Source organism: Sarcophilus harrisii, chromosome 2, assembly GCF_902635505.1.
Source record: "Sarcophilus harrisii chromosome 2, mSarHar1.11, whole genome shotgun sequence".
Taxonomy (NCBI): domain Eukaryota; kingdom Metazoa; phylum Chordata; class Mammalia; order Dasyuromorphia; family Dasyuridae; genus Sarcophilus; species Sarcophilus harrisii.
In genome coordinates, this window is record NC_045427.1 from 229585646 (window position 1) to 229610512 (window position 24867).

The window sequence follows — 24867 nt, forward strand, 5'->3', positions numbered from 1 at the left end:
CTAGAATATAGAATCTGTAGTCAGAGTATCTAGAATTAAAATTTAGAATTCTTTTAGAATTCCAGACAAGAAAATGATATTGACATCGAAATAATGTCTCCCCAAACATCAGGTATGTTTGTATTTATCACCTGTATAAAAGGAAATCTGTACACACACCTTTCTGGGTTTACTTGCCAATTAAATATTTAAGAGCTTGATTCTCCTGTCAAACTCCTTTTTGAAATCCCCAAGTACCTTCTGCACTCCATTTTACTGCTTTCAGAAGCAGCAATTTAGAAGGCACACCAGTGGCAGCGGTTTCCTTAGCAATGGTAATTATGTGAGAGTGCTCAGAATAACTCCACCCCCTTTCCTTTCACTACTCATACCTGAAGCATTTGTTTCTGGAGGGGGAAAAAATAATTCAGACAGCAACGTTTGAACTTCCTCATAGAGCCTAAGCCAAGGGTGTATTTGCTTTGTTGGTAAGCTGGGTAAACGCCCTGAATTCCCAGTGCAAGAATAGAACCTAAATAGCTTCTAATGACTAACCACATCTGGCTGGGAAAAAGACAAGCCAAAGGGCCTCCAAGAGGCCATTCATTTATCCCAGTGCTCAGAGTTTACATGGAAAACCAGGAGAAAGGCAGGAGCCAAAAGCTATTATAGTGAATATACCTATGCTAAAAGAAATCACAAAATGTTAAAGCTTTGCATATTATGTGCAAGAGTGGCTCAAAAAAAGAGAAACCATATTTGTGCTCCTCTTTTTTTTTTTTTTTTTAAATCTCTGACAAAACACATGTTTTAACCTGACAGCTAACTCTTCTAAGCAATCAGTAAGACACCATCAACTTAAATACAAGTTCCATCTTGTTGGGGAAACAAAGTACAACTAACTATTGAAGGAGAATAATAATGTTAAAAGATGTGCATGAGCACACACACACACACACACACACACACACACACACTTATATAGTTTCTAGAAACACATTCCCAATACATCAAACAACAGAATATTTTCAAACTTTTTGACTGGCAATAAAACAAGACAGACCTTTTTCCAAAACAGCTTTCCCAGAGGAAGAGAAGTGGGGGATTTCTCCTTTGTTCCATCCTTTGCAGATTCAGAAGATGCTGCTGTCTGTTGCTGAGCTGAAGAGTCCAAGCCTTTAGTATTCTTCTGTGTCCCCTGAGCCTCAGGTGACGAAGAGGTGGCTTTGTCTGATTTTGTATTAGCTGAAGAAGCAGGTGACTTTTCAGCACCCTATATATGTTAAAAAAACAACAACAAACAAATCCCAAAAGACAAATAGTTGCTCAAAATGATCAAAGGGGAAGGACTTAAAGGAAGGAAGGTCCATTCTATTTAGGTGTTAATAATTCTTTTTCCCCGCCTGAAGCAATTACAGTTAAGTAACTTACCCAGGGTTACATAGTTGATAAGTGGCAAGTGTTAAGTGTCTGAGACTCATGTGCTTCTTGACTCCAGGACTGGTGCTCTATCCACTGAACTATCTAGCTGCCCCAGTGCTAATACTTCTTTAGAAGGTATGAGAAACTAATCAGAGACCTGAAGCTAGAGAAATATGGAATTTACTTTTAAGCTATGGCATAGTCTAGACCAGGATGAAGTTTATCTATGTATTTTAAATTTTATTATGATTAATAATAACACATTTCTATATGGTAAGTAGATAGCATAGCAGAGCTAGGGTTGGGCCTGGAGTCAGGAAAGTAAGAGTTCAAATGTGACCTCAAACCCTTCCAGCTGGGATTCTGAGCAATTCACTTAAACTTCCTTTGAGTCAACTTCACTTACATAAAATGTGGATAATAGTATCACCTCTCAGGTTGTTTTGAAGATTAAATGACATAATATTTATAATGAAAGTACTTGACATTGTGCCTGACATGGTAGACAAATGAATACTTTGCTTTTTCCCCCTCTTTCTCTTCTTCCTCCCTCCTTCCTCCCTCCCTCTCTCCCTTCCTTCTTCCTTCCTTCCTTCCTCCCTTTCTTCCTTCCTTCCTTCCTCCCTTCTTTCCTTCCTTCCTTCCCTTTACCATATTTAAGTTTACCAAACACTTTTCTTACAACTGAGACTCAGAGATTGGTTTAATAACTTCTCCATAGTAACCTTGCTAGAACTGGGATTCCAAGCCAGATCTATTGAGTTTAGGTCTATTTTTTTTTTTTGGGGGGGGGGCGTTATTATGATACTGATAAAGAAAGGGTAGAGGATTGGGGGAAATATGTAATATATAATTTGGAAGACATTTTAAGAATCACACATCCAAATGTTCATTTGTAGAGGGAGGGAGTCTCAGAGACAGGAAGTGACCAAGTCACACAGCTAATAAGTGACTGTGACAGAACTAAATGCAAACTTTTGGAATTCCAATCCATTTCTATTTCCATCATACTATGGATGCCTCTCCAAACTGAGTTTCTTCAATCTATCCTGGTTCCTGCTTTCATTTAACACAACTTAAACTTTTGTTCTTATTGTTTCCCACCTGTCGACCACAAGCTCTGAGTTCTCAGAGCCTTGTTGTACCATTTCCCCACTATATGACACATGGTCTCACTTTGTAGTTGTTTTGTGTGTTTGAGTCATATTTCTTTCCTAATATTTAATTGATTGAACTAGTACTTATTGAATACCTTCTGTGCAAGACACAGTGGGCCTTATGAGTTAGAAAAGGAAGAGTTGCTGCTCCTATGGAGCTAGGAAACAATCAGCCACCGGCACAGAATATAATACAGAATGTGTGAATGGGCATGAGAGGGACAAAAAAGTCCACAGAGAGGACAAGATTGCAAGATTTCTGAGGGTAAGGGCCATTTTTATTTCTCCCTCCAAATTTAACAAATTCTCATTGATTTGATTTAATCAAGTAACATGTAATTGCTTAGGTTATAGTTTCATAGGATTTAAAGTTAGAAGGAGCCTAACCTATTTGTTTGAGGAAGTAACCTAACTTCCTCATTCTAGATAGAAGAAACTGAGACCAAGAGAGGTTGTATTAACAATACTATGTGATGATCAATTCTGATGGACGTGACTCTCTTCAACAATGAGATGAACCAAATCAGTTCCATTTGTTCAATAATGAATAAAACCAGCTACATCCAGCGAAAGAACTCTGGGAAATGAGTGTGAACCACTACATAGCATTCCCAATCCCTCTATTTTTGTCCTCCTGCATTTTTGATTTCCTTCATAAGTTAAGTGTACATTATTTCAAAGTCCGATTCTTCTTGTGCAACAAAATAACTGTATGGATATATATATATATGTATGTACATATATATATATATATACACACACACATATATTGTATTTAACATATACTTTAACATATTTAACATGTATTAGTCTACCTGCCATATGGGGGAGGGATGGGGGAAGGAGGGAAAAAATTGGAACAAAAGGTTTTGCAATTGCTGAAAAATTACCCATGCATATATTTTGCAAATCAAAGGTTATAATAAATAAAAAAGATAGGTTGTATTTATATGGATGGTAATTAAGAGAGATAGGATTTGAACACAGGTCTTTGGACTCCAAGTACAGTGCTCTTTTCACTAATAACCTGTGTTAAAGACCAGTGTGTGTCAGAAAAGGATGATTATGGATCAAAACAGCTTCATTTGAATTATCCCCTGGCTATATTCATGCTGTAATAATTATCTGATTATGGCAAATATACTTACTTTGGTATTTGATGTCGATTGAGTTTCTTTTGAAGACTAAAACCAAAGAAATAGAAAACAAAATCAGTGCCTTAAAAAATCCTGGGCCCTCCTCCTCACTTATGCCTTCCCACCTCTCTCCCAATAACTAGGAAATTCAGGGGACAGAAGAGGCAAAGTAAGTATACATAGGGGTATGGATACAGTGTACCCCACTCCTATTTCATTCTCCCCAAAAAACTTATTTTAGGGAGAGTAGAACTTTTTTTGATATGGCCCATCTTTTTTTCCCTTCTCTGCTACGGAAAAAAAAATGGGCAAAAGAAAGAGGCCCCTTGCCCAGAAATTTTCCAAATCTTGTTTCACCCTCTGAGGCATTGTTAACCTGGGTTTTACTATATATAACTCAAAGGGTTTGTGAGTAGTTTTCAAGGAGATCTTTGAATTTAGATTAAAAAAAACCTTCATCTTTATTTTTTCTAACTTGTCACTGAAATTTAGTATTTCCTTTAATTATTTAAAAACATTATTCTGAGAAAGAATCCATAGAATTCATCAGTGTGCCAAAAGGTTCAAGAAACAGAAAAGGTAAAGAACTCCTGGTCTAAGAAGTGGGTATATATACATTTTTTTCCTGCATATAAGTCAATAAGTCTGTTAGCCAAGCAATATTTAACTGGACAGTCTTGAGGGACAACCACTCTATGGAATAATCTAAATCCCTAAAGAGAGAGGAAAATCAAAGCCTTTCTATGAGTTTTGACAAGAGTGATCAAAGTCTTGCTATGAGTTTCATGGAGTAATCTCCGGACCCATTTTAAAATGCATAGACCTGCAGAGCACAGGAGAATTAAAGGGAAAAAAAGCTGTCTGTATTTCTTAGATGGCAGGATAAGATGAGATTGCTGATGATTTTCTGCATTATGCATGTTCCAGCAAGTCTTAGACAATCTGCACAGTTTTAATTCAAATTCTATGGTATTCCATAGAATTAAAGGGGACTGAAGAGGAAATGAATACATATGGTCCAATGTTTTCTTCTTAAAAACAACAAAACACTGAAAAAAGAAAAGATTGGGAGAAAGGATGTTGCCAGCAGTTGCCATTTTTAGGTGTGATGAATGCAGGTAGGAAGAGGGTGGGGTGCTGAAGAACCTGCTTTTATCTGGCTCCTTTTGGGAGTTATTTCTACATCATGTGATAGGAAGGTCTGCCGGGGGAGCCTCTTGCTTGCTTGTTTGGTAGGGGCTGGTGTACATCAGGTACAAGAGCAGGAATTCAAGGAAACAACAGGATTCAGTACAATCTGTCTTCCCACCATGCCATTTAGCAAAAATCATCCTGGGCCTTGCTTTGCTGACTGCGCAGTAATATCCTTAGCAGGAGTTAGGCAAATCATTAAGTTCCCTCCTATGGTCTTGGAGCATTGCCTTTCATGATCTATGTTGTACTTGAAGCACTGGGAAATGAAAAGCTATAATCTTAATGTTATAGATTTTAGAGTGAGAAGGAATCATAGATCCCAGCCCCATTTTACAGATAAGGATACTGAATGAGGCTCAAAGAGATTATTAATGTTTATGGCATCCGATTCTAAGTCCAGTGCCCTACCCACTATCCATCTGCCCTATTCATTCATCGTGGAACTGAGGTAGGCATGCAATCTTACCCCAAACATGGCATGGTAAATACTTCTGATCCACAAATGAAAAAAGGGGATTATATTAGATGCTGCACTTTTAAAAAAAGTGCATATTCAACAGGCCAAAGGAAGTGGTGAATACAGAAAAATCCAGTCAATTTGATAAGAGTTGATCTCTTAACCAATAATTCAAACCACAAAATATGAATTTTGGTCTGAGTGACCTGATTTAGCTTCTTTTTGTCATCAAATTAGGATGTCTTCATTGTTCAAAGTGGGTAAAAAAATTGCTAAACTAATGCTTAACATGGTGCCTGGAACATAATAGATGCTTAATAAATGTTTATTGAATTGAAACTTTCATTTAGCCTAGAAGGACAGCTTGAGAATCACTTAGTTTTAGTTCTGAATTACATTTTAATGAACTATTTTAGATGGTCAGGTCAGGGATCCCAAAGAGACCAGATAGAACCTCTTTTTTCACTTCTACTCTGCCCTGCTGATTCCAGTTTCCCTAATCTTTTTTCTTTTTGAACTTTTCCTCTCTGGTTCTATATTGGGCATAAGAAGATCCCTTGATTTGCTCCATCTATTTTTCACCATTCAAAGCAGTTTTGACAGTGTGGCCTAATAACTGATCATTTTCTCCTATGTTTTGGCCATTGATGGAGGAACAAAAATATATTTCACTTCTGCTTAGTTATGGCAACTCCCTCATGGCACCCAAATTTATTAAACCTACATATATAATACCATAGTACTGTTATCTTATTTCCACGTTTTTGAGATGATGTTAGTAAGGTATTACATATTATACAAAGACCTGAAAAACAATGAATGTATGAAGAAAATATCTCATAAGAAACTATTCATAGCATGTTTAGCTTTCTAAGATGAAAAGGTAGCTTAATTTTATCCTATATAGAGATGGGAAACTATGTTTTTTTAGAAAACTTGCCAAGTCAAAAATGCTGAGAATTTAGTATACATTTTCTGACAAAAATGCATACCCTCAAAAATTATCTTCTATCCATTTCATATATATTTCAGATGTTGTTTTTATTTGTATATGTTGTCTTCCTAGATAGAGTGGAAGATCCTTGAAGGCAGAAACTTTTTCCATTTCTGTCTTCATTTTTCTAGGGCTCAGCACAAGGGCTCAGCTCAACAAATGCTTCTTGGTTGACTGATAGATCATGAATCATGTAGCCATAAGAAAAAATGATATTTGTGAAATACAAAACTCTAATTTTAATCTTTTATAATATTGACACTTCCCATATTACTTAAGAAAAATAACAATGCCTTTATTTTAAGCTGACTAAAAATAATGCCTCAGCCATCAGAGAGCTCAGAAGCATTTATTTCTATGACATTAATAAAATGTTGGCATAAATACTTTTCAGAAGGGAAACAGGAGACTCAGGAAAGCTGACTATCTATAATCTACGTAAGCATATATAGCCAAGTTGGTGGTGTGGCAATAGTTAGCTCCTTGTCTTCCTTATCCCTTATTTACTTGAGAACTAGAAAATAGTGTTTTAGATTTGAATTTTAGGGTTGGCCTTGAGAGTATGAATTTTTCTTCCCTGTCATAATTTATAAACTTAAGAAAAAAAAAGGAAGATTAGAATCATCTCTTTCTTGACCTGGTAGAAAGCTTTATGGAAAAGATCCGTGTACTTGATTTTGATGGCCCTATTTCTCTTTTAATGAGCCATTCCATTAGTGATGATAGAATTCTCACAAGAGGAAAATGAAAAGCTTCCAGTAGCCAGGAGAAAGGGCCTCAGAGGCAGCTATAAGCTCCAGAAATCTTGCATTAAGTTGCTGTGTGAAAAGAATTCAGAGAATTTGGAAAATGCAGTCCCAGAAGACTATGGATATCACTAAGTAAAGACTTGTCAAAATGTAATAGATAGATAACATAGAAGTCCAGAATAGGGAATTTCCTCTCCATCTTCCCAGAGTTTCCCTAGAATTCAATCCTTCCTTATTTTACATGTGCATTAATAGTAGAATATTGTCTACCAAATTATTTGGTATTCTCTCTTCCCCCTAAAATGGTAGTCTTAAAGTAAGACATTTCCCCTTATTGAAGCACATGGGTAGGTAGATAAAGGGATTGGAATAGAGTGAAACTTAAGACTGGGAACACTGAAATGATATGGTTAATATACACATATACAGGTATATGTAGCTATTTACACACATATATAATATATATGTATATTATATACATATGCCTATATATGTACATATACATTTAATTGAACAAAAAAAATTTAATTATTAAAAATCCTCTGATCACAAAAACATCCCAAGTGGGTGTTGGTCTGGAATGTTCCCATGTGATAAATGATTTCATATTTTGCCAGCAGTTAGTCATGAGATGCTGTCCAGTGTACAACTACTTTTTTGGGGGGTGGGGGGTGGGAAGCTCTCAATTACAAATTATAGCATTAGGTTCCAGATCATCATTATCTTTTTCCAGAACTATATTTCTCTTTAAGGAAATATATTTAAAATCTCTTAAGTACTCTCTCATTTCTAAGGATAAATAAATTCACAATATTGATAGCATCTATATTTTTACTCCACCCCAAAAGGTTTTCCAAAGAGCTTCTCCTTTTAGGCATGGCTTCCAGAATAGAAATTCAGAGAGAGGGCTTTCTGTATGTGCTCATTCCATTAAGCTGAGCTTGGGAGATATTTTTGACTCATTTCCAAATACGCTGGAATAATGCAGCTAGAGTAGGTTCTCTGGAACACTTAAGGACATCACTCTAGCAAACCAGGAAGCTAATACCTTTATACCTACAGTCTTGTAGTTTTTTTTTTTTTTTTTCCTATTTTCTAGAGGTCTAGTCTTTCCTTAAGCAAGAGGCTATTTTAAGAACTGCCCTGCCTTAATCCATTGTTTTTCCTCTTCTTTGTCCATTGCAGGATGATGTAAGTTTTGTTAGTATCAGGGTCAAATCATACAGTTATATAGGTTTTCTCAATTAGATAAGAGACATGACTTTTGGGTTAGGAGAATTATTTCAGAACCCTGCCCTACAGGTGGAAGAGAACAGGGAGGGCAGGTTTGTAATCAGACAGGTTTTGGGACTGTCATTTAAATTGGCTTCAGAGATTGTAGATTTTTAGAACTGGAAGGAGTTTTAGAGGTAATCTAATGCAGGCCCTTTATTTTATAGATGGGGAAACATAGGTCCAAAGAAATTAAGTGACCCAAGATCACTTAGGTAGTAAGAAGTGGCAGAGAAACGATTTGTTTCCAGATGTGCAGTCTACAAATCCATTGTTCTTTCCATTATACTATGCTATCTCACACCAACTTCATTTGGTATCTGACAGTCCCAAATACCTACAGAAACCTCTCCCTTTGCCAAGGTGATTCTTGGTCAATGAATGACCAGAGTCCGTACCATCCATTGCAAGCCAGGGTTCTGCTTTCTCTAGCAACAAGATACAGACCTTATGCCTAAAGAATTTTCTAAAGGCGTAGCCTAGCCTGGGGCTCTCTGGATTCTTTTTCTTAGCTCCTTTGGCTTGGACTTCTCCCGTTGTCTTCTGACCAGCTGGTCCATCCTGGACCTTCTCAGCTTTCGATCCCTTTCAGGTGACAGTAGTCATAGTTGAGTAGTTTCTGACTTTATTTTACATTATCCACTTTCTCTTCATTTTTAATTATATGTTAAGACAGTTACACACCTGACAATGAATGTTGTTCCCAAATGCCCATCCTAAAAATATCTGAGTGTTTCATGATGGATGGTGATTCCCCTCTAAGAAGATAGCTTACTACATGGAAATTTAGGCACACCCAAATTCTCAGCTGGGTGAGAGGGCCTTTGTAAATGTGAATTCATTCAGTAAAGAAAAACCAAAATGCATTTATTTAGGTAGTACCCATAGTATGAGCCATACAGATGAAAAAAGAAAAATAGCTTCAAATGACTTATTTCACACAACGGATACTAAAGATTAACCACATTCTTAATTTCTATCTCAAAAATTTAACAGCCTGAAGAACATAGTAACAAATAAAAAACAGCCAGTTATATCCAATTTCAGTGATTTTTAAACAATGAAACATTCTGGTATACCTCCCCTCCCCCCCAAAAATTATGCATTTGCATTGTTTACACAAGGGAAAGGGAAGGATTCTGGGATCACAGGATAATAGGATAATTTCTATTTAGGGGTGGAAGGGATGGATAGGTGTCCCTAGGAATGAGTGGTAATTTCATTTTGTAATAGCAAAAACCAGCTACTCAGGAGGCTAAATGTTAATGAAACTTCTTGCAAGAAATGATCTACTCTGGCTAAATTGAAGGGGATATAGAGCTGAAAGTGTTCAATAATGGTCACCTTCATTTTCAGCTTTGGTGTCAGTATTGTCCCATGCCAATTTTTTGTGTGTTTCTGGATTGAGGAATTATTGAGGAAGATTATATGCATAATATTTAATGACAATTATAATAGCTGACATTTTATCATAAGACTTGCTCAGCTAATAGCTGTTTGTCAGTGTTCCATTATAGTGTCAAGTAAAGACCAAATACTTCCCAGAAGCAGAGCTGCAACTTTCAGTTAAAAAAAAGTCCTTTAAAAGACTTTGAAACAAGGTCTTAAAAAGGGTTATTATGATGGTTGTGAAACTGTGCTCATAAATGTTCCTCCTGTTAGACCACAACGCTGCAAATGGTGCCAGAGGGAGCTATGTCCAAGTCAGTGGGGAGGAATATTGTGATATTATCATTTCCATAGATAACTCTGATATTTTAATTCTAGGACAGGAGCAGAACCCAGAAGAGGTAGAGAGTAGTGATAGTGCATTGGATCAAAGCCTCTCATGCAAAATATGCCAACACAATACAGAGTATGGGGAAATAGAAGTTATTTTGTGTGATATTGCCCTGAGCTCTTGCTTGCCATATGGCAGATGTAATAGAGACAATACACTTAGTTTTTTTTTAATAGACAAATTCAAGAATAAAAACATAGATTTAAGTCAAAAGAACATAATTCTGAGTTGCAAGACATTATGTGAAATTTAAGGGAGGAGGATGAGCATGTAGAAACCATTTATTCCTTGCTCATATCTTCAGACTAAGAAGGTTAGAATGATCAGAAAAACATAAAGGATATTTTTCTGATGGTTCTATTTTTCCCTAAGGTTTCCATGAAATTTGAATCATGAATTTCCCTGGAGAGAATCTGTGATGTCAGTGGGAAAGAAGAAATTTTCTTTAGAAATCTATTATTCCAAACAATCAGTTGTTTTTTGGAGTTTGCTATATTTGCAGAGAGACTCAGTTCCCCATGGAATATGCTGTACTCTCCACACACCCTTCATTAATGTTTGGCAACTTTCCTAGGGGAAAGCTATTTAATTTTACTGAACACCTTCATTCCAAGGGGAGGAATTTTTTTTAATCATTGGAATAACAATGGGCATATTGTGAAATATTAAAAAATCTGGCACCTCCAGTCTGCTGCCAGAGGAGTTTCACTCCTTTCAAACCTTCTTAATGTAGTTTCTGCTGAGTTTGCTAGGCATATTTGCCCAGCCATAAAAAAGAGGAAGGTCTCCACACAATGACTACAATTACTCTATTACCATTTCCATTTTAGTTGCTAATTCTCAATCTCAGAAATTAAAGGATGAGAAGTATCTTGTGGACAATGGAGCAATCATTTTCCCCATTCATGCCTTTTAAAATGGCTCTTGGTTTGATTATAAACAAGAACTAAGTATGAGAATGTAGTGAAATATCCATCAAGGTCACCAGGTGAAGAGCACATGGTCTACAGCACATGGACTACTTGGCTGAAATAGCTGAAGAAACCTTTCATTCATTCATTTATTAAAAATCTAAGTATAAAAATACAGAAGAAAATAGACACAGACACAATTACACACACACTGAAACAATGGGAAACAATGGGAAATATAAAGCTTTCCTCATACAAGTTTAGCTTGTAAGCTTGTGTTTACTTGGGGGTTCTATCTAATATTTCATCAGCAAGACTAAACCTCTTGTTCCATAAATCTCCATCATTCAATAGCATACACACATCTAAGCTAAATCTCTCTTCCCCTTCTGCTTCTCTCCATGATTTTGGATCAATCATCTTGGCCCCATACCTACCCATTCCTTATGTCTCTGCCTAATTCTGGAACCCCATTCTATTGTGGTCAAATGATAATTTACCTTGAAAGTCTTCCTCTTACATTCCTTTCCCTTGGTGATAACTGGAACCTACATCATCCCTGAAGATAGACAGCATATCTTTTCCCTTCATCTCCTCTGACACTGGTTACTCCTTTGCTCTGATTCACAGGTGCTGGCAGGAGGAGGTCACCTGGTTCTTACTCTCCACTGCAATTCCACTGTCCTCAGCAATACCTTTTCTTTTGGATGCTACCTGATTTTATCACCCTCTCTTGATCCTTGTATTTGCCAATGGGGAGAAGGGATGATGAAGCTCCTCTCTCTAATCATAATCTTTGGACTCCTTTCCCTTGAACCTTTTCTTAACTCTTTTTGTAGCCTTTTGTCCATTTTTTTCTTCAGGACCTTTTTCTGACTTCATTTCTCTCCCTCCACAGTCTTGATTCTGTAGATTAACTTATCAACGACATATTATTGTTTGTTCTTGAATTCTTTGCTTCTTTATTCTTCTGCCTTTTCCTGCTCTCCTAGTCTCCAACCCTGAGTAGAATCCCCTCTTTTCTTCATCTACTCTTCAGACACAGAGATCTGCTAGAGGAAATCATGAAACTGTGATTACCAAGACTGCTACAAATTTATGAGATCCAATCTCAACTGGACTCTCATTGTTGCCCAGGATTCCCTTTATTCATTCTTTATTTATTCCTTATCACTTTGTGGCTGTCCCAAATCTTTCTTTAATCTCCTCAAGCCAGGACAATAGTGAATAGAACACCAGCTCTGGAGTCAAGAGGAGCTGAATTCAAATCTAAATTCAGATACTTGATATTAGCTGTGTGACCTTGGACAAGTCACTTGATCTTGATTGCCTTGGAACAATAATAATTAACAAAATTTCCTCAAGCCCCCAGTATCACTTTTCCTTCCCTTCTCTTTGCAGACAACCTTGTCTACTATTTTACTGAGAAGACAAAGATCATCTGTCATGTTTCTTCCTTGTTTCTCCTTCTCCTTTAACTCAAAACTTCTTTATAATTTCACCCACTCTCCCTTCTTTTATTTCTCATTTCTTACCTGGCTGTATTACTTTGGGACTTCCTTGATTGATTTTTCTAGCATGCTCCAAGAAACTAATTTTTGGGATAATCTCTTCTTCCTCATCATTCTACTAAATCTTGTCAGCCTGGATTTTCCACCTCATCACCAACCTCTGCCTCTCTGATTAGAGAATAGGGCTTTGAAAGCCAAATCTCCATTTAAAGAGAGAGCTCAACTCAGATATTTCATTTCTTACTTGGCTGTACTACTTCAGAAATTCTTTGATTGACTTTTCTACTTCTCCCCAGCCCCGAACGTTTCACCTTCATTTTGTGTGTTGTCTTCCTCTACTGGATTGTAAATTCATTAAGGGCAAGGACTGTCTTTTCCTTATCTGTACCCCCAGCACTTAGCACAATGTCTGTTATATAGTAGATACTTTATAAATGTCTATTGAGTGATTCTTTCCCTATAATTTTAGAGTCTAGACTCTACTTGCTAAGGTTCATCCTTTCAATTTCTCCTTTGCTACCCAGCTTCTTCCTCTCTGCTTATCAACTTGCTTGGGATTTCCTTATTAAAAAACAAAACAAAAAAACCTGCCTCCAATGCTGCTACCCTCTTCAAATTATCATTCTCTCTCTCTTTATTGCTGAACTTTTAGAAGGACTGGTCTTCATTTGTTCCTTATAATTGCTCACTGATCACTTAATTCCTTAACTTGCTATAATCTGAGTTTAGTCTTTACAAATGGACTAAAAATGATTCCGTTCAGTATGAGTCATGAAATCTTAATTGGCAAATTTGTTTTTTTTTTTTTTTGTCACAGCTCACTATCTCCTTTTAAAGATTCTTTTCTGCTTTGGCTTCCATAATTCTGCCTAACCCTGTTTCTCTTACCTCTCAGCCTTAGTCAAAAACAGTCAACAAACATTTAAACCCTTCCTATATGACTGATCCTGAGTCCTGCTTGATTTTTTCTTAATTCCTTCTCTAGTTCTCTAACTGCCCTTTCCCTTTCCCATCTTTTGCTCTTTTCTTCTCTTTGTCATCTCTCTTGATATCCTCATTCATTCCCAAAGCTTTGCTCATCTCATCTATGCAAATGACTGCAAAAGTGGGCTCATATGCCTATGTGTGTATGTGTATGAGTGCACATATGGGTGTGTGTGTACACATCTCATATATATGCAAGCCAATCTTTCCCCAAAGTTCCTTTCCCCATATTTCTATCTAAAAGACATCTCTATCTGGCCATCCTGCTGGTGCTTCAACTTCCAGGAAGAATCATTTCTCAAATCTGCTCTTTTCAGATTCCCTGTTTCTTCTTGATGGATAGATACCACTATTCTCCTGATCAAAACCTCTCCTTCACCCTCTAGAGTCAGACAACCATAGTTTGGCATTTACCCACTGCTCCAGTTTTACTTCATACCATATCCTTTCATGGACTTAATATTCTAGGAGAATTGAACTATTAATTGATCCTAGGTGTCACCTTGCATCCTGTCACCTCCATCCATTTGTATAGATGAATTTTAGAAGGATACTTTGTCAACTTGATACCCCATGAAATCCTTCTCTTTGAAACTTCAGTTTCTATGAAGCTTTTCTTAATTCCCACAGGTGAAAATGACCTCTTTCTCCCTTAAATGTGCACAAAAGACTTTGCCTGGTCCTTTTCTACCTTGTTATACATTTATATATGTACATATAGGAATTCTATACATACATACATGAAATTTTTTCCATTAATTTATTTCTGGAAATTGATGTATGTAACCCAAACCAAGTAATAAAATGAAGCAGGAGAGAATACCAACAAAAACAAACTAAAAATGTCCACCTTGTGAATATAATTTACCATTAAAAAAATCTTAGATCAATAAAGATAATTTTAGAACAGGAATTTTTAAAAGTGTTGTAGTGAAAAGCTTTATCTTTTATCAAGTAGGCATAAATAAAAATAAGGATCAGTATTAGTTCATTCTGAAATCAACATTTATCACTGCTAAAATAGTTTGAGAAAATAAGTTTTGATGTTTTTGAAAGGTATATAGCTTGCACAATGAATAGCACTGACATTTTCCTTTAAACACTTAAGTGCAGAAAAGAGTTTGTCATCCAGCTGCTCAAATATTTGATTTTACATTAAGGTTACCATTCAGGGACTCAAGTGGGAAAATGACAACTTCGATTTCCATTATATACTCTACTTTGTAACAGCTCAATGAGATAATGCTTCTACAATATCCAACTACATATACATATAACTTAAAATAAGAACCTAGCAGGAAACTTTTGCACATTATTATACATCTTTCTTTGTTATAAAGTATCTTAGGAGTATATCTATATCTATAACCCTTTTGTTTCATTGCAAACTACTTGTGGTCAGAGACCACAGTGCCTTGAACATAGTAGATAACCTAACAAATGTTAGTTGAATTAAAGTTATTTGAAACCTAACCACAGGCATACATATAGATGTATAAAACTACCTACCTTGTCTTCTGAATCAGTTTTTGTGCCAGCTTTGTTAGAGGAAACCTTGGTAAAAGAAAAAAAAATAGTTGCTTTTCAGAGTTGCCTGATTTACTATAAAAAGTAAAGAATCAGAGAAGAATCACCAGACATTATAATATTGAGATCTCTGGTTCCCTGTCATGTACCAGGTAATTCAAGATAAGATAAGAGTATTATTTGAAACAAATGCACCAAAATCTATACATTTACACTATTATAAGATGAGCTAGGGTTATAAATGAAATACATATATATCACGTGTCCCTTTCAAAGTCTTTTGTTAGCAAGATGAAGAAGGTCAGGGAAATATGAGGTATGGCATTAGGAAGCCAGTAATTGCTTCCAATAACTCCAAGTATATATCGGCTTCCCTTCCATTTTAAGGCTTCCTGTAGGTAGAAAGGGGGAAAGGGGGAGGCACTTTGGAAACACTTACTAGGCATCAAATATTGTGCTAAGCACTTTAAAAATATTATGTCATTTGATCCTCACAATAACCCTGTAAGATAGGCAGTATTATTAGCCCCATTTTATAGTTGATGAAACTGAGGCAGAGAGAGGTTAAGGGACTTGCCCAGTATCACACAGCTAGTAAGTATCTGAGTTCTGATTTGAACTCAGATGTCCTTGATTCATGGCTTACACACACACACACATACACACCCACCCACCCACCCACCCACATACCCTATAGTGTATATGCACATAAATAAATAAATAAAAATAATACAAATATATATATGCACATTAAATATAGGTATATATAATTACACTATATATATACACACACATACACTATACATAGGTAGATAGCCTATGTATGCATATACTATATGCAAAAATACATATAGATGTATATTTGTATATTTATAATCACAAAATATAGGTAATATACTATGTCAATACACACACCTTCGCATATCTTATATAGATAAAATATAAGAGTCAAAGTCTCTGGACTAATGCTTAAGCTGGCCCATTATGTGATACTAGTAGAATGTGTTTTCACAGAAGGGAGATCAAGGAAGCCAGTTCTTTATTTCAGAAAAGCATTGACATTGGGGAGTTGGGTTACCTCAACAGTTTCCCTTTGTGTTGTATTTATGTTCTTCTGGGTTAAATATCACTTCAGAAAAAAGTCTTACACATCAGTCTATATTACAAGCTATCTAAGGTTTCAGGCATAGAAAAAGAAAAACATAATGGACATAATGATTTTGCACCCAAGGTCAATCATGGCTGTGTCTTAGACAATATTTTTTGAGTTCTTATTTGCATAAAAATCAAAGATTACAAGAGCTTTGCTGCACTCAATATAGGAGGAACAACACTTATTACAACTATAGTACCATTATTTTAAACATGTTTAAATTTTTGACTTTTGGAACACTATGGAATGAGCCTAAAGTCCATTTTGAATGATAGAAAATCTTTATTCTTTGAGGGTTGTTCTGATGGGAGGGAAAATAGCCAGAAATCATTGAGTGTCAAGTTTAGCAAATGAAGTGGTAGACCAAACTCATCTCACATCATTGATGTGATGAATTCCATAGTTGGAAGACCCTTAGAGTTCATTTAATTCAACCTCCTCATTTAAGAGATGAAGAAATAAGAGCCCACAAAGAGGAAGTACCTCATCTACCATCATGTCATGAGTATGTGGTATCATTTGATTTAGAACCCAAATTGACTGATTCTCAATAAAATGCTCTTTCCATTAAGCCAAGGAACAGAATTTTAAGTAAAAATGAGTTCTACTGTAAAGTAATATGATTCATTTTATTAGGGGTCTCAGAAACTGGGCTTCATTTCAAAAGAGGGACCTTGAAAATATTTTGAGTGATGGCAACATTTTGGGAGGGTGAAAAGACCACAATTATTTGCATATTTAAGATCCTCTGTACCTGATAAAAAACCAGGCTTATCACCTGGCTGCTCGATACATGGAAAGAATCTGGAATCAGAGGTCCTGGGTTCAAACCATTCTTCTTTTACTTTTTTTTTTTCCTGAGGCAATTGGGGTTAAGTGACTTGCCCAAGTTCATACAGCTAGGAAGTGTTAAGTGTCTGAGGCCAGATTTGAACTCAGGGCTTTCTGACTTCAGGGCTGGTGCTCTATCTACTATACCACCTAGATACCCCTCTTCTTTTACTTTTTAAATTTATCTGATCTTGGGCAAACCACATAGTTTCTCTGGGTTCAGAAAACTCTCATTAGAGTAGGAGGGGGTTGGACTAGATAACAATTAAGTGATATAATGGTTAAAGCACCAAAAGTGTTTGGTGTCAGGAAGATGTGAATTTTAGTATAACTTGAATCAGTTTCCTTGTTTATAAGAATGGGGATTATAGTATTACCTACTTCCTAAGTTTGTTGTGAGCATCAAATAAGATAATAATTATAAAGCACTGAGTCTATGCAGAGATCGAAGTGGTCCAGTGAAATAGGGCGCCCGTTCAGGAAGTAGGAAGACTAGTTTTCCTGAGTTCAAATGTTCCCTCAGATAGTTCCTAGTTATGTGATCTTGGGCAAGTAACTTAACTCTGTTTGCCTCAGTTTACTCATCTGTAAAATGAGTGGGCAAAGGAAATGGAGAACCATTCGAGCATCTTTGCTAAAAAAAACCATCCAAATGGGGTCACAAAGAGTAGGACAAGATTGAAATGACTGAGCAACAGTTCAACTTCTCACAAATAGGGAGGGAAACTTGAACTAGGGGATCTCCTGATCAAAGGTCTTTTGACTATTGGTCATATCACTTCCAAAAACAACAAATATGGTGGTAGTGGTGGTGGGAGGGACGGTTAGATGTCACAGTGGATAGAGCACTGGATCTGGAGTCAGGAGGATCTGAGTTCAAATACAACTTCAGACAATTAACACCTAACACTTACTAACCTTGTGCCCATGGGTAAGGCACTTGATTCCAATTGCCTTACAAACAAAATAAAACAAATTAAAACAAAAAAAATACTTTTTAAAAAATACAAGCTTAAGGAGGAAAAAAGAAAGACACTTACCAGTGTTTTAAAGAAGCTCATGACGGAATTAGTGTTCTCTGTTATATTTACAGTCTGAAGATTTTCTTGCACAATTTCAGGTTTCTCTGTATCTTCAGGGACTGAGGAATTGACACCTATTGGGTTTTCCTGTCCACTCTTTTCCTTGCTGTCAACTATGTCCTAAAAGCAAGCAGAGTTTTCACATTTGGGCTTGTTGAATGTGTACTGGAATGGCAAAGTTCTATTTGTCATTTGCATCCCTTGACCCTCACAGAGCCGAATTCCAGCCATACTTATTCTGCCTACATCTATAGAACAATAAATGTCTTTACAGGATTCACTCTCCCTTCCCCCATCCTCAATTTAATATATTCAGCATTTGCTGTTGGTTGGAAGCTCATTGTTTTGAGCCACCAGAATACAACAAACACAACAGTTCAAGTTGCTTTCAAAACAAATCTTTTTTGTTAATTCTGCAAAGCAGTTGTGAAGTCTGGCAGGAATAAAGTGGCAATGGTTTTAATCTTTGTAGCCTCCATGCCTAAATTTTTTTGTGCCTATTCATAGAGATACCTTTGATTGGCCTGCTGCAATTTCCATCCTGAGTTTTAATATTTAAAAAGGACATAATTATATATTTAAATGTCTCTGTACTATAGAATCCTCAGGCTTTATCATCATTGTAAAGAAAAATGGATGTGATGATGAAAACTTTTCTCTCTCAGCTCATCTAGAAGGATCCAGATCACATGCTTCCTTGTGTGCCAGCCCTTAACATTGTGCATAGTATGTTCTGGTGCCTAATAAAAGTTTGTTGAAGAAATGAATGTAGGAGAAAGATAGTTATTTATCTACCTTTCTTTGAAGTATCATCTTTCATTATAGCCTTGGAGCCACAGTAAACATGACAGCAGGAGCTGTAATGGGCACATAGCCAGTGTTCAAGAAATGTATTGATCAATTGGTTGGCTGGTGATTGGTATGTTCCCAGAACCTGTGATTGCCCATGATTTTGGTGAACTGTGGCCAGAATATGAACAAAAGGTCTAGGTTTGTCTTCTAGGAGAGGTTTGAAAGTTGAAATCCTTTCTTGAGTGTGTTTCTAGGCAGTGCAATGAATTTCATGTGGCTTATCACAAAGTAAATATCTATAGACCATTTTAATGCCATTTTCTGGCATGAAAAATGTGTAGAGGAATCATAGGATTAAGTGACTTGTCCAAGATCACACTGCTAATAAGTAAATGAAGCTGGATTTGAACTCACGAAAAAGTCTTCCTGTCCAGGCCCTGCATTCTATCCAGTGAACCACTAGCTGTCCTGGATATTATTATTATCATCCCCATTTTTATAAATAAGGAATATGAGACTCAGAAAGGTTGTATAAGTACTGAGACAGAATTCAATCCTAGGTAATTTTTTTCCCAAGGCAATTGGGGTTAAGTGACTTGTCCAGGTTTGCTAGGAAGTGTTAAGTCTTAGATATCTGAAGTATGATTTGAATGTACTAAGGTCCTTCTGACTTCAGTGCCAATGCTCTATTCACTGAGTTATTTAGCTGCTTGCCTCTTCACTCTCTCTAGGCCATTCTTTTTTTTTTTAATAATAGTTTTTTATTTTCAAAATATAGGCAAAGATAATTTTCAATAATTCACCCTTACAAAACGTTGTATTCCAATTTTTTTCTCCTTCCCTTCCTCCCACCTCCTTAGACAGTAAGTAATCCAATATATGTTAAACAAACAGATGCAATTCTTCTATACATATTTCAACAATTATCATGCTGCACAAGAAAAGTCAGATTAAAAAAGGAAAAGAAAATGAGAAAGAAAATAAAAAGCAAGCGAACAACAAAAAAGATGAAAATACTATGTTGTGATCCACATTCAATCCCTACATCCCTCTTTCTGGATGCAGTTGGCTCTCTCCATCACAAATCTACTCAGATCATTCTTAATAACCCCAAATTCAATTTGCTAACCATTAAGTGATACTAGTTGTCAATGAAAGAAGATCCAGTTCCTTTTATGATGGAAACAATTCTGGGTTTGGAGTCAGAAGACCTAAATTGATATTCTGGCTCTGTTTGTACTTTTATGAAGTCTTTTTCAGCTACATTCAATTTCACTTTTAGTTTTTTTTTTTTTTTATTGAGAATTAAGGTCTGTGTCCAAAGCATGAAGCTCTGGGACTTTGCAACTATCTTGGATTTTTTCATTGGAAGGTGCCTTGTTTTCTAAGAAGTAATATGGTCAGCAGCCCAAGGAATAACTTATTCCAGATTTGTAGCTGTCCCTATAAGAAAATTTCTGATTGCAAATGAGGTATAAAAATTGTGTACTAGAAAGTTTATTCATTTCACTTACAAATTCTACTCCTAAGAGACTGTTATGCAAAACAATTATAATTAAAATGGTAATCTCTTGGGGTGACTTCAATTATGTGGACTGGAAGTAAGAGTTAATACAATAATTTTACTACCTCTTCAATGCTTTTTGAGAAACAAAGGTAATTTTTGCTATGGTTTTACAGCAATGGTTTATATGATGTCACTGCAAAGGTAAACCTTGTTATGTATTTAGAATTTCCTAGCAGGAAGTTCTCTGACACTAAAATATTTATTATGCAACAGGAATGGTTACAAGGCAACATCTTTTCCCCAGTATTCATTTAAATAATAGATATGCATAAATTCTAGAATAGGCAATAAGATGGTGCAATGGATAAAGCACTGGACTGGGAATCAGGAAGTTGAAGTCCAGCTTCAGACACTTGTTGGTTGTATGACCTTGGGCAGGTCACTTAACCTGTTTGCTTCAATTTCCTCATTTGTAAAGTGAGCTGGAAAGGAAATGGCAAACCACTCCAGTATGAAGGATACACCAAATGGAATCATGAAGAGTCAGACATGAGTAAAAAGACCAAATAACAACAACAAATTCTAGAATCATAGGCTCTTGGAGCTGGTAGAGATCTGACTTTCTGTCCTCCTTTCCCCACTAGCTCTTCTCCCCTTAATAAACTTCAGTGATTCTCAGTTGGTTCTAGCATCAAATATCAAATCTTTTAACTAAAACTCTTATTACCTTGTCCCGTCTTTTTCTCTTATTCTTAGTTTCCTTCATGTAGGATCTATCAACACTAGCCTTGCTGCTCCTCAAATACAACAATGCACCATCTCATCCTGTCACACTCTGTAGCTTTGAACTGGAATACTATCATTCTTCATCTAAACCTCCAGCCTTACTTCAAGATTCAGATCAGATCCAGTTTCTGCAATAGTTCTTTCTTTCTTCTTCTCCCTTCCCCCAACCCCAGGGCCTTCCCTCTGAGATTATTATTCTGCTGTCTAGATCATGTTTGGTCCTAGTTTTTTGAGGCAATTTGGATTATGTGTCTGAGGCCAGTTTTGAACTCATGAAGATGACTTTTCCTGACTGGAGGACTGGAGCTCTCTCCACTGCACCACCGTACATGTTGTCTCCCCAAACTGAACTTGAGGCAACTGAGGACAGAGACTGTATTTGTGTCTTGCTTTGTTTCCTCAAATCTTCACATAGTACTTGGTATTGTTGTTTGTCCTTTGTGTTCGAGAGAACATGACATCCGGGAGGTGACACCATGACATGAAAGTGAGTTGGATTTAAGTGAGAGAGGGCTGGGCAAGGTCCCCTGTCTCACTTTCTCCTCTAAAACCATCTGAGCCCAGTGGTCAGATGGAGATCAGGACAAATGAAGATGGTCCTGGATGCTGGTGGGAAACCTTGCTCTTTTTAAACTAAGATCTTCCACATGTCTCAATTTGACTGAGACATACCCAGTGATCCAATTCAATTAGAATAACATCTAGGTACTTATAATGTGGTCCGCTTAGGGCTGGATACTGGGAATTAAATTATAGACAGAAAATTAAGCCCTTCAAAATTAAGCCCTTCTCTCCAGAAGCTTATACAGATAAGTAAATGCAAAATAAACACGAAATAATATGGTTGGGGATAGGGAATAGCTAATGACTGAGGTAACCTTAGTGTTTGCAGGATCTGTGTTTCAGGTGATAGTATACTTCTATCTATGGAAATTACGACCATTCCAGGTACTTTAATGCATTGGCCAGAAAAAATTAATCATTTGGCAACAACTTTCAATTCGACTTCAGATACTTAATAGTGGTGTGACCCCTGAGTAACTTAATCTGTCTGCTTCAGTGTCCTTGCATGTAAAATGGGGATAATAATGGATTTAAATTCTAGATTAATAATAATAATAACAGATTGATTAATTAAATAATAGATTAACTCAGGGTTAGAGTAAGGATAAAAAAAGATGATGCTTATAAAGTGTTTTGCAAACTTTAAACCACTATAGAAATGCTGGGTATTATTAGCTATTATTGTTCTGATTCTGGGCCCCATAGTACTTAGTTAGGCTGTTCCTTGGGCAGCTAGGTGGCAAAGTCTAACTGAGAGTCAGACTTCATCTTCCTGAGTTCAAATCTGATCTTAAGACATTTACTAGCTATGTGACTTGGGGAATTAAGTTAACTTTCTTTGCCTTAATTTGTTCATCTGTAAAATGAGCTCAAGAAGGAAGTGGAAAACCACTCCAATATCTTTACCAAGAAAAGCCCAAAGAGGGTCACAAAGAGTTAGACACAACTGAACTTCATGATACAGGGCCCTTCTGTACTTAGCAAGGCTGATCCTTGGATAGATCAAATTTCATCTTGTCCCTGAAGCCTCCTTTGACTACACTCAATATTAATAATAAGAACAGGGGTGGAAAGATGTCTCAGTGAATAGAGCACTGGCTCTGAAGTCAGGAGGATGCAAGTTCAAATCAGGTCTCAGACATTTAACACTTGTTAGCTGTGTGACCCTAGGCAACTCATTTAACCCCAATTGCCTCATCAAAAAAAGAAAGAAAGAAAGAAAAGAAAAATAACTTGCATTTATACAGCCCTTCTTATATTCTGAGTACTGTGATAAGTGTTTTACAATCATAATCTCATTTGATCCTTATAACAATCTTGGGAGGTAATACTATTATTATCCTTATTTTATTGAGGCAAGTAAATGTTACATGACTTGATTAAGATCATGCTTCTGGGAAATGTTTGAAGTCAGATTTGAACAGAGGTTTTCCTGATTCCAGGCCTACTATTTAGGAAAGAAATACAACCATTTTAGCCTTCTAATTGCCCCCACAATTCCACTCTTCTTAATTCCTAAGAGAGAAATGGGGACTTGATACCTGGTGAGCTACTGAAGTCTTACATGCCTAGAAATTAATATTGACTTGAATATAAGAGGAGCAGAGTAAATTATACAGGCATATTTTGGTCAAAGATTATAAAAAGGGATTAACATGGGAATAAATTGATTATATTTAAGGATTAAGATATCAGAGGGTTTATTTTTCAAATTAAAAATGAAAGAAAACTATACTTTCCACCCTCTTTTGACCAGATGAGTGATTTCATCAGTATAATCTTGGTAAGGAAACTCCCTCCACTGGTGCATATCTGTAACTGCTGTGCAATTTATAATTTTCAAGAATTGCCTGGGGCCATTGAAAGGTTAAATGACTTGGCACTGGGCCAGTTTATATCAGAAGTCACACTTGAATCCAAGTTTTCCTAACTCAGAGGCCAGTTTTCTATCCAGTTCTCCATGCTGCTTCTCACACTTAAAAAAAAAATAAATTATATATATATATATATATATATTTAGGTATGCATAATCTTTAATGCCATTGTGATTAACTGTTCCAATAATGAATTCTATTTTAAAATAAAATCCAAGTGTTTCAAATGGAAAAGTTATGCTAATTGCTTTTTAATTAATTACGATTATGAAACCTGGCTCTTTGGATCATGAGGTCATAACCATAGCATCATCGGGTGGTGGTGTATCCTAATTGCACGCCAAGGGCCTAAGATTAAATAAACATCCTTTTGAGTGTTCAGAATATGAACCTAAACCAACAAAGTAAAGGCTTTTACACCCCTGACACAGATAGCTTTGGTAATGGGAGTACATCTTGCTTTTCATCCTAAGAAGAGCATGTTCCTCTTTTCATTCCATTTCTTCCTCACTTCTCATTGAGCTTATTTTCTCCTCACCAATTTTATTTTTTGCTAGCCTGAGGATCTCGCATGGTTTAAGTCATAGAGTCAGGGGACCTGTTGTATCTATGAAAGGAAATCTGTTTGTTTCCTTGGGCTTTTTGCTCAGTGACAGCTTTATAGCCTTCCATCTGGAAGCTGGGTTTGAAAAGCATTCTCTAGCCTGGGAGGATTAACAATGCAAGCTTTGTAAATCCAGAGATGAATGAAGTGGGAAATTGTAATGAGTCCTCTGACATATTAAGGTAAAATATGAAGGATGACTTCAGAGGTAGGTGCATTTGTGAAACAAGCAAAAATGCCCAGATGCTATTAACACTGCCAATCATGACCCACTAAGTCAGAAGGAAAACACTTTCTCATTCTCCTAGGACTTTGAATTGTCCAAATCTTTACTAAATTCCTCGCATTCTTCTTTCTACATGGGGCCCTAAAGCATGTGTGTTACTAGTATGCAGCCAGCTGACCTTATTTATGCTTTGTGAGGTTGAAAAGTAAATATGAAGATATTCTGTTACCTCATGCATATTTTCATTATGTATATTCATTAGTGCATACAGTAATGCGTGAATTTCAAAAATTTGTATTCATTACATGTTTAGAATATATTTCCATCTTGAAATATTTACTTTTCTTTTGAGAATCTAGAACTGAAAAGAACCTC

The 24867-nt window shown here is 36.3% G+C and overlaps 1 protein-coding gene across 4 annotated transcripts in view; it reads right to left on the reverse strand.

Moving 5' to 3' along the window:
* BCAS1 (breast carcinoma amplified sequence 1) overlaps nucleotides 1-24867 on the reverse strand; it is a 142998-nt gene that overhangs the window by 51939 nt on the left and 66192 nt on the right. For 3 of the 4 annotated variants that reach the window (XM_031951650.1, XM_031951652.1, XM_031951653.1), the window contains exons 5-9: nucleotides 18098-18259; nucleotides 15056-15100; nucleotides 8808-8945; nucleotides 3707-3742; nucleotides 1043-1252 (exon numbers count right to left, since the gene is read on the reverse strand). In XM_031951650.1, coding sequence (XP_031807510.1) covers nucleotides 1043-1252; nucleotides 3707-3742; nucleotides 8808-8945; nucleotides 15056-15100; nucleotides 18098-18259 — 591 coding nt within the window. The remainder of the gene's footprint in view (nucleotides 1-1042; nucleotides 1253-3706; nucleotides 3743-8807; nucleotides 8946-15055; nucleotides 15101-18097; nucleotides 18260-24867) is intronic. The other variant, XM_031951651.1, reaches the window with a different exon arrangement.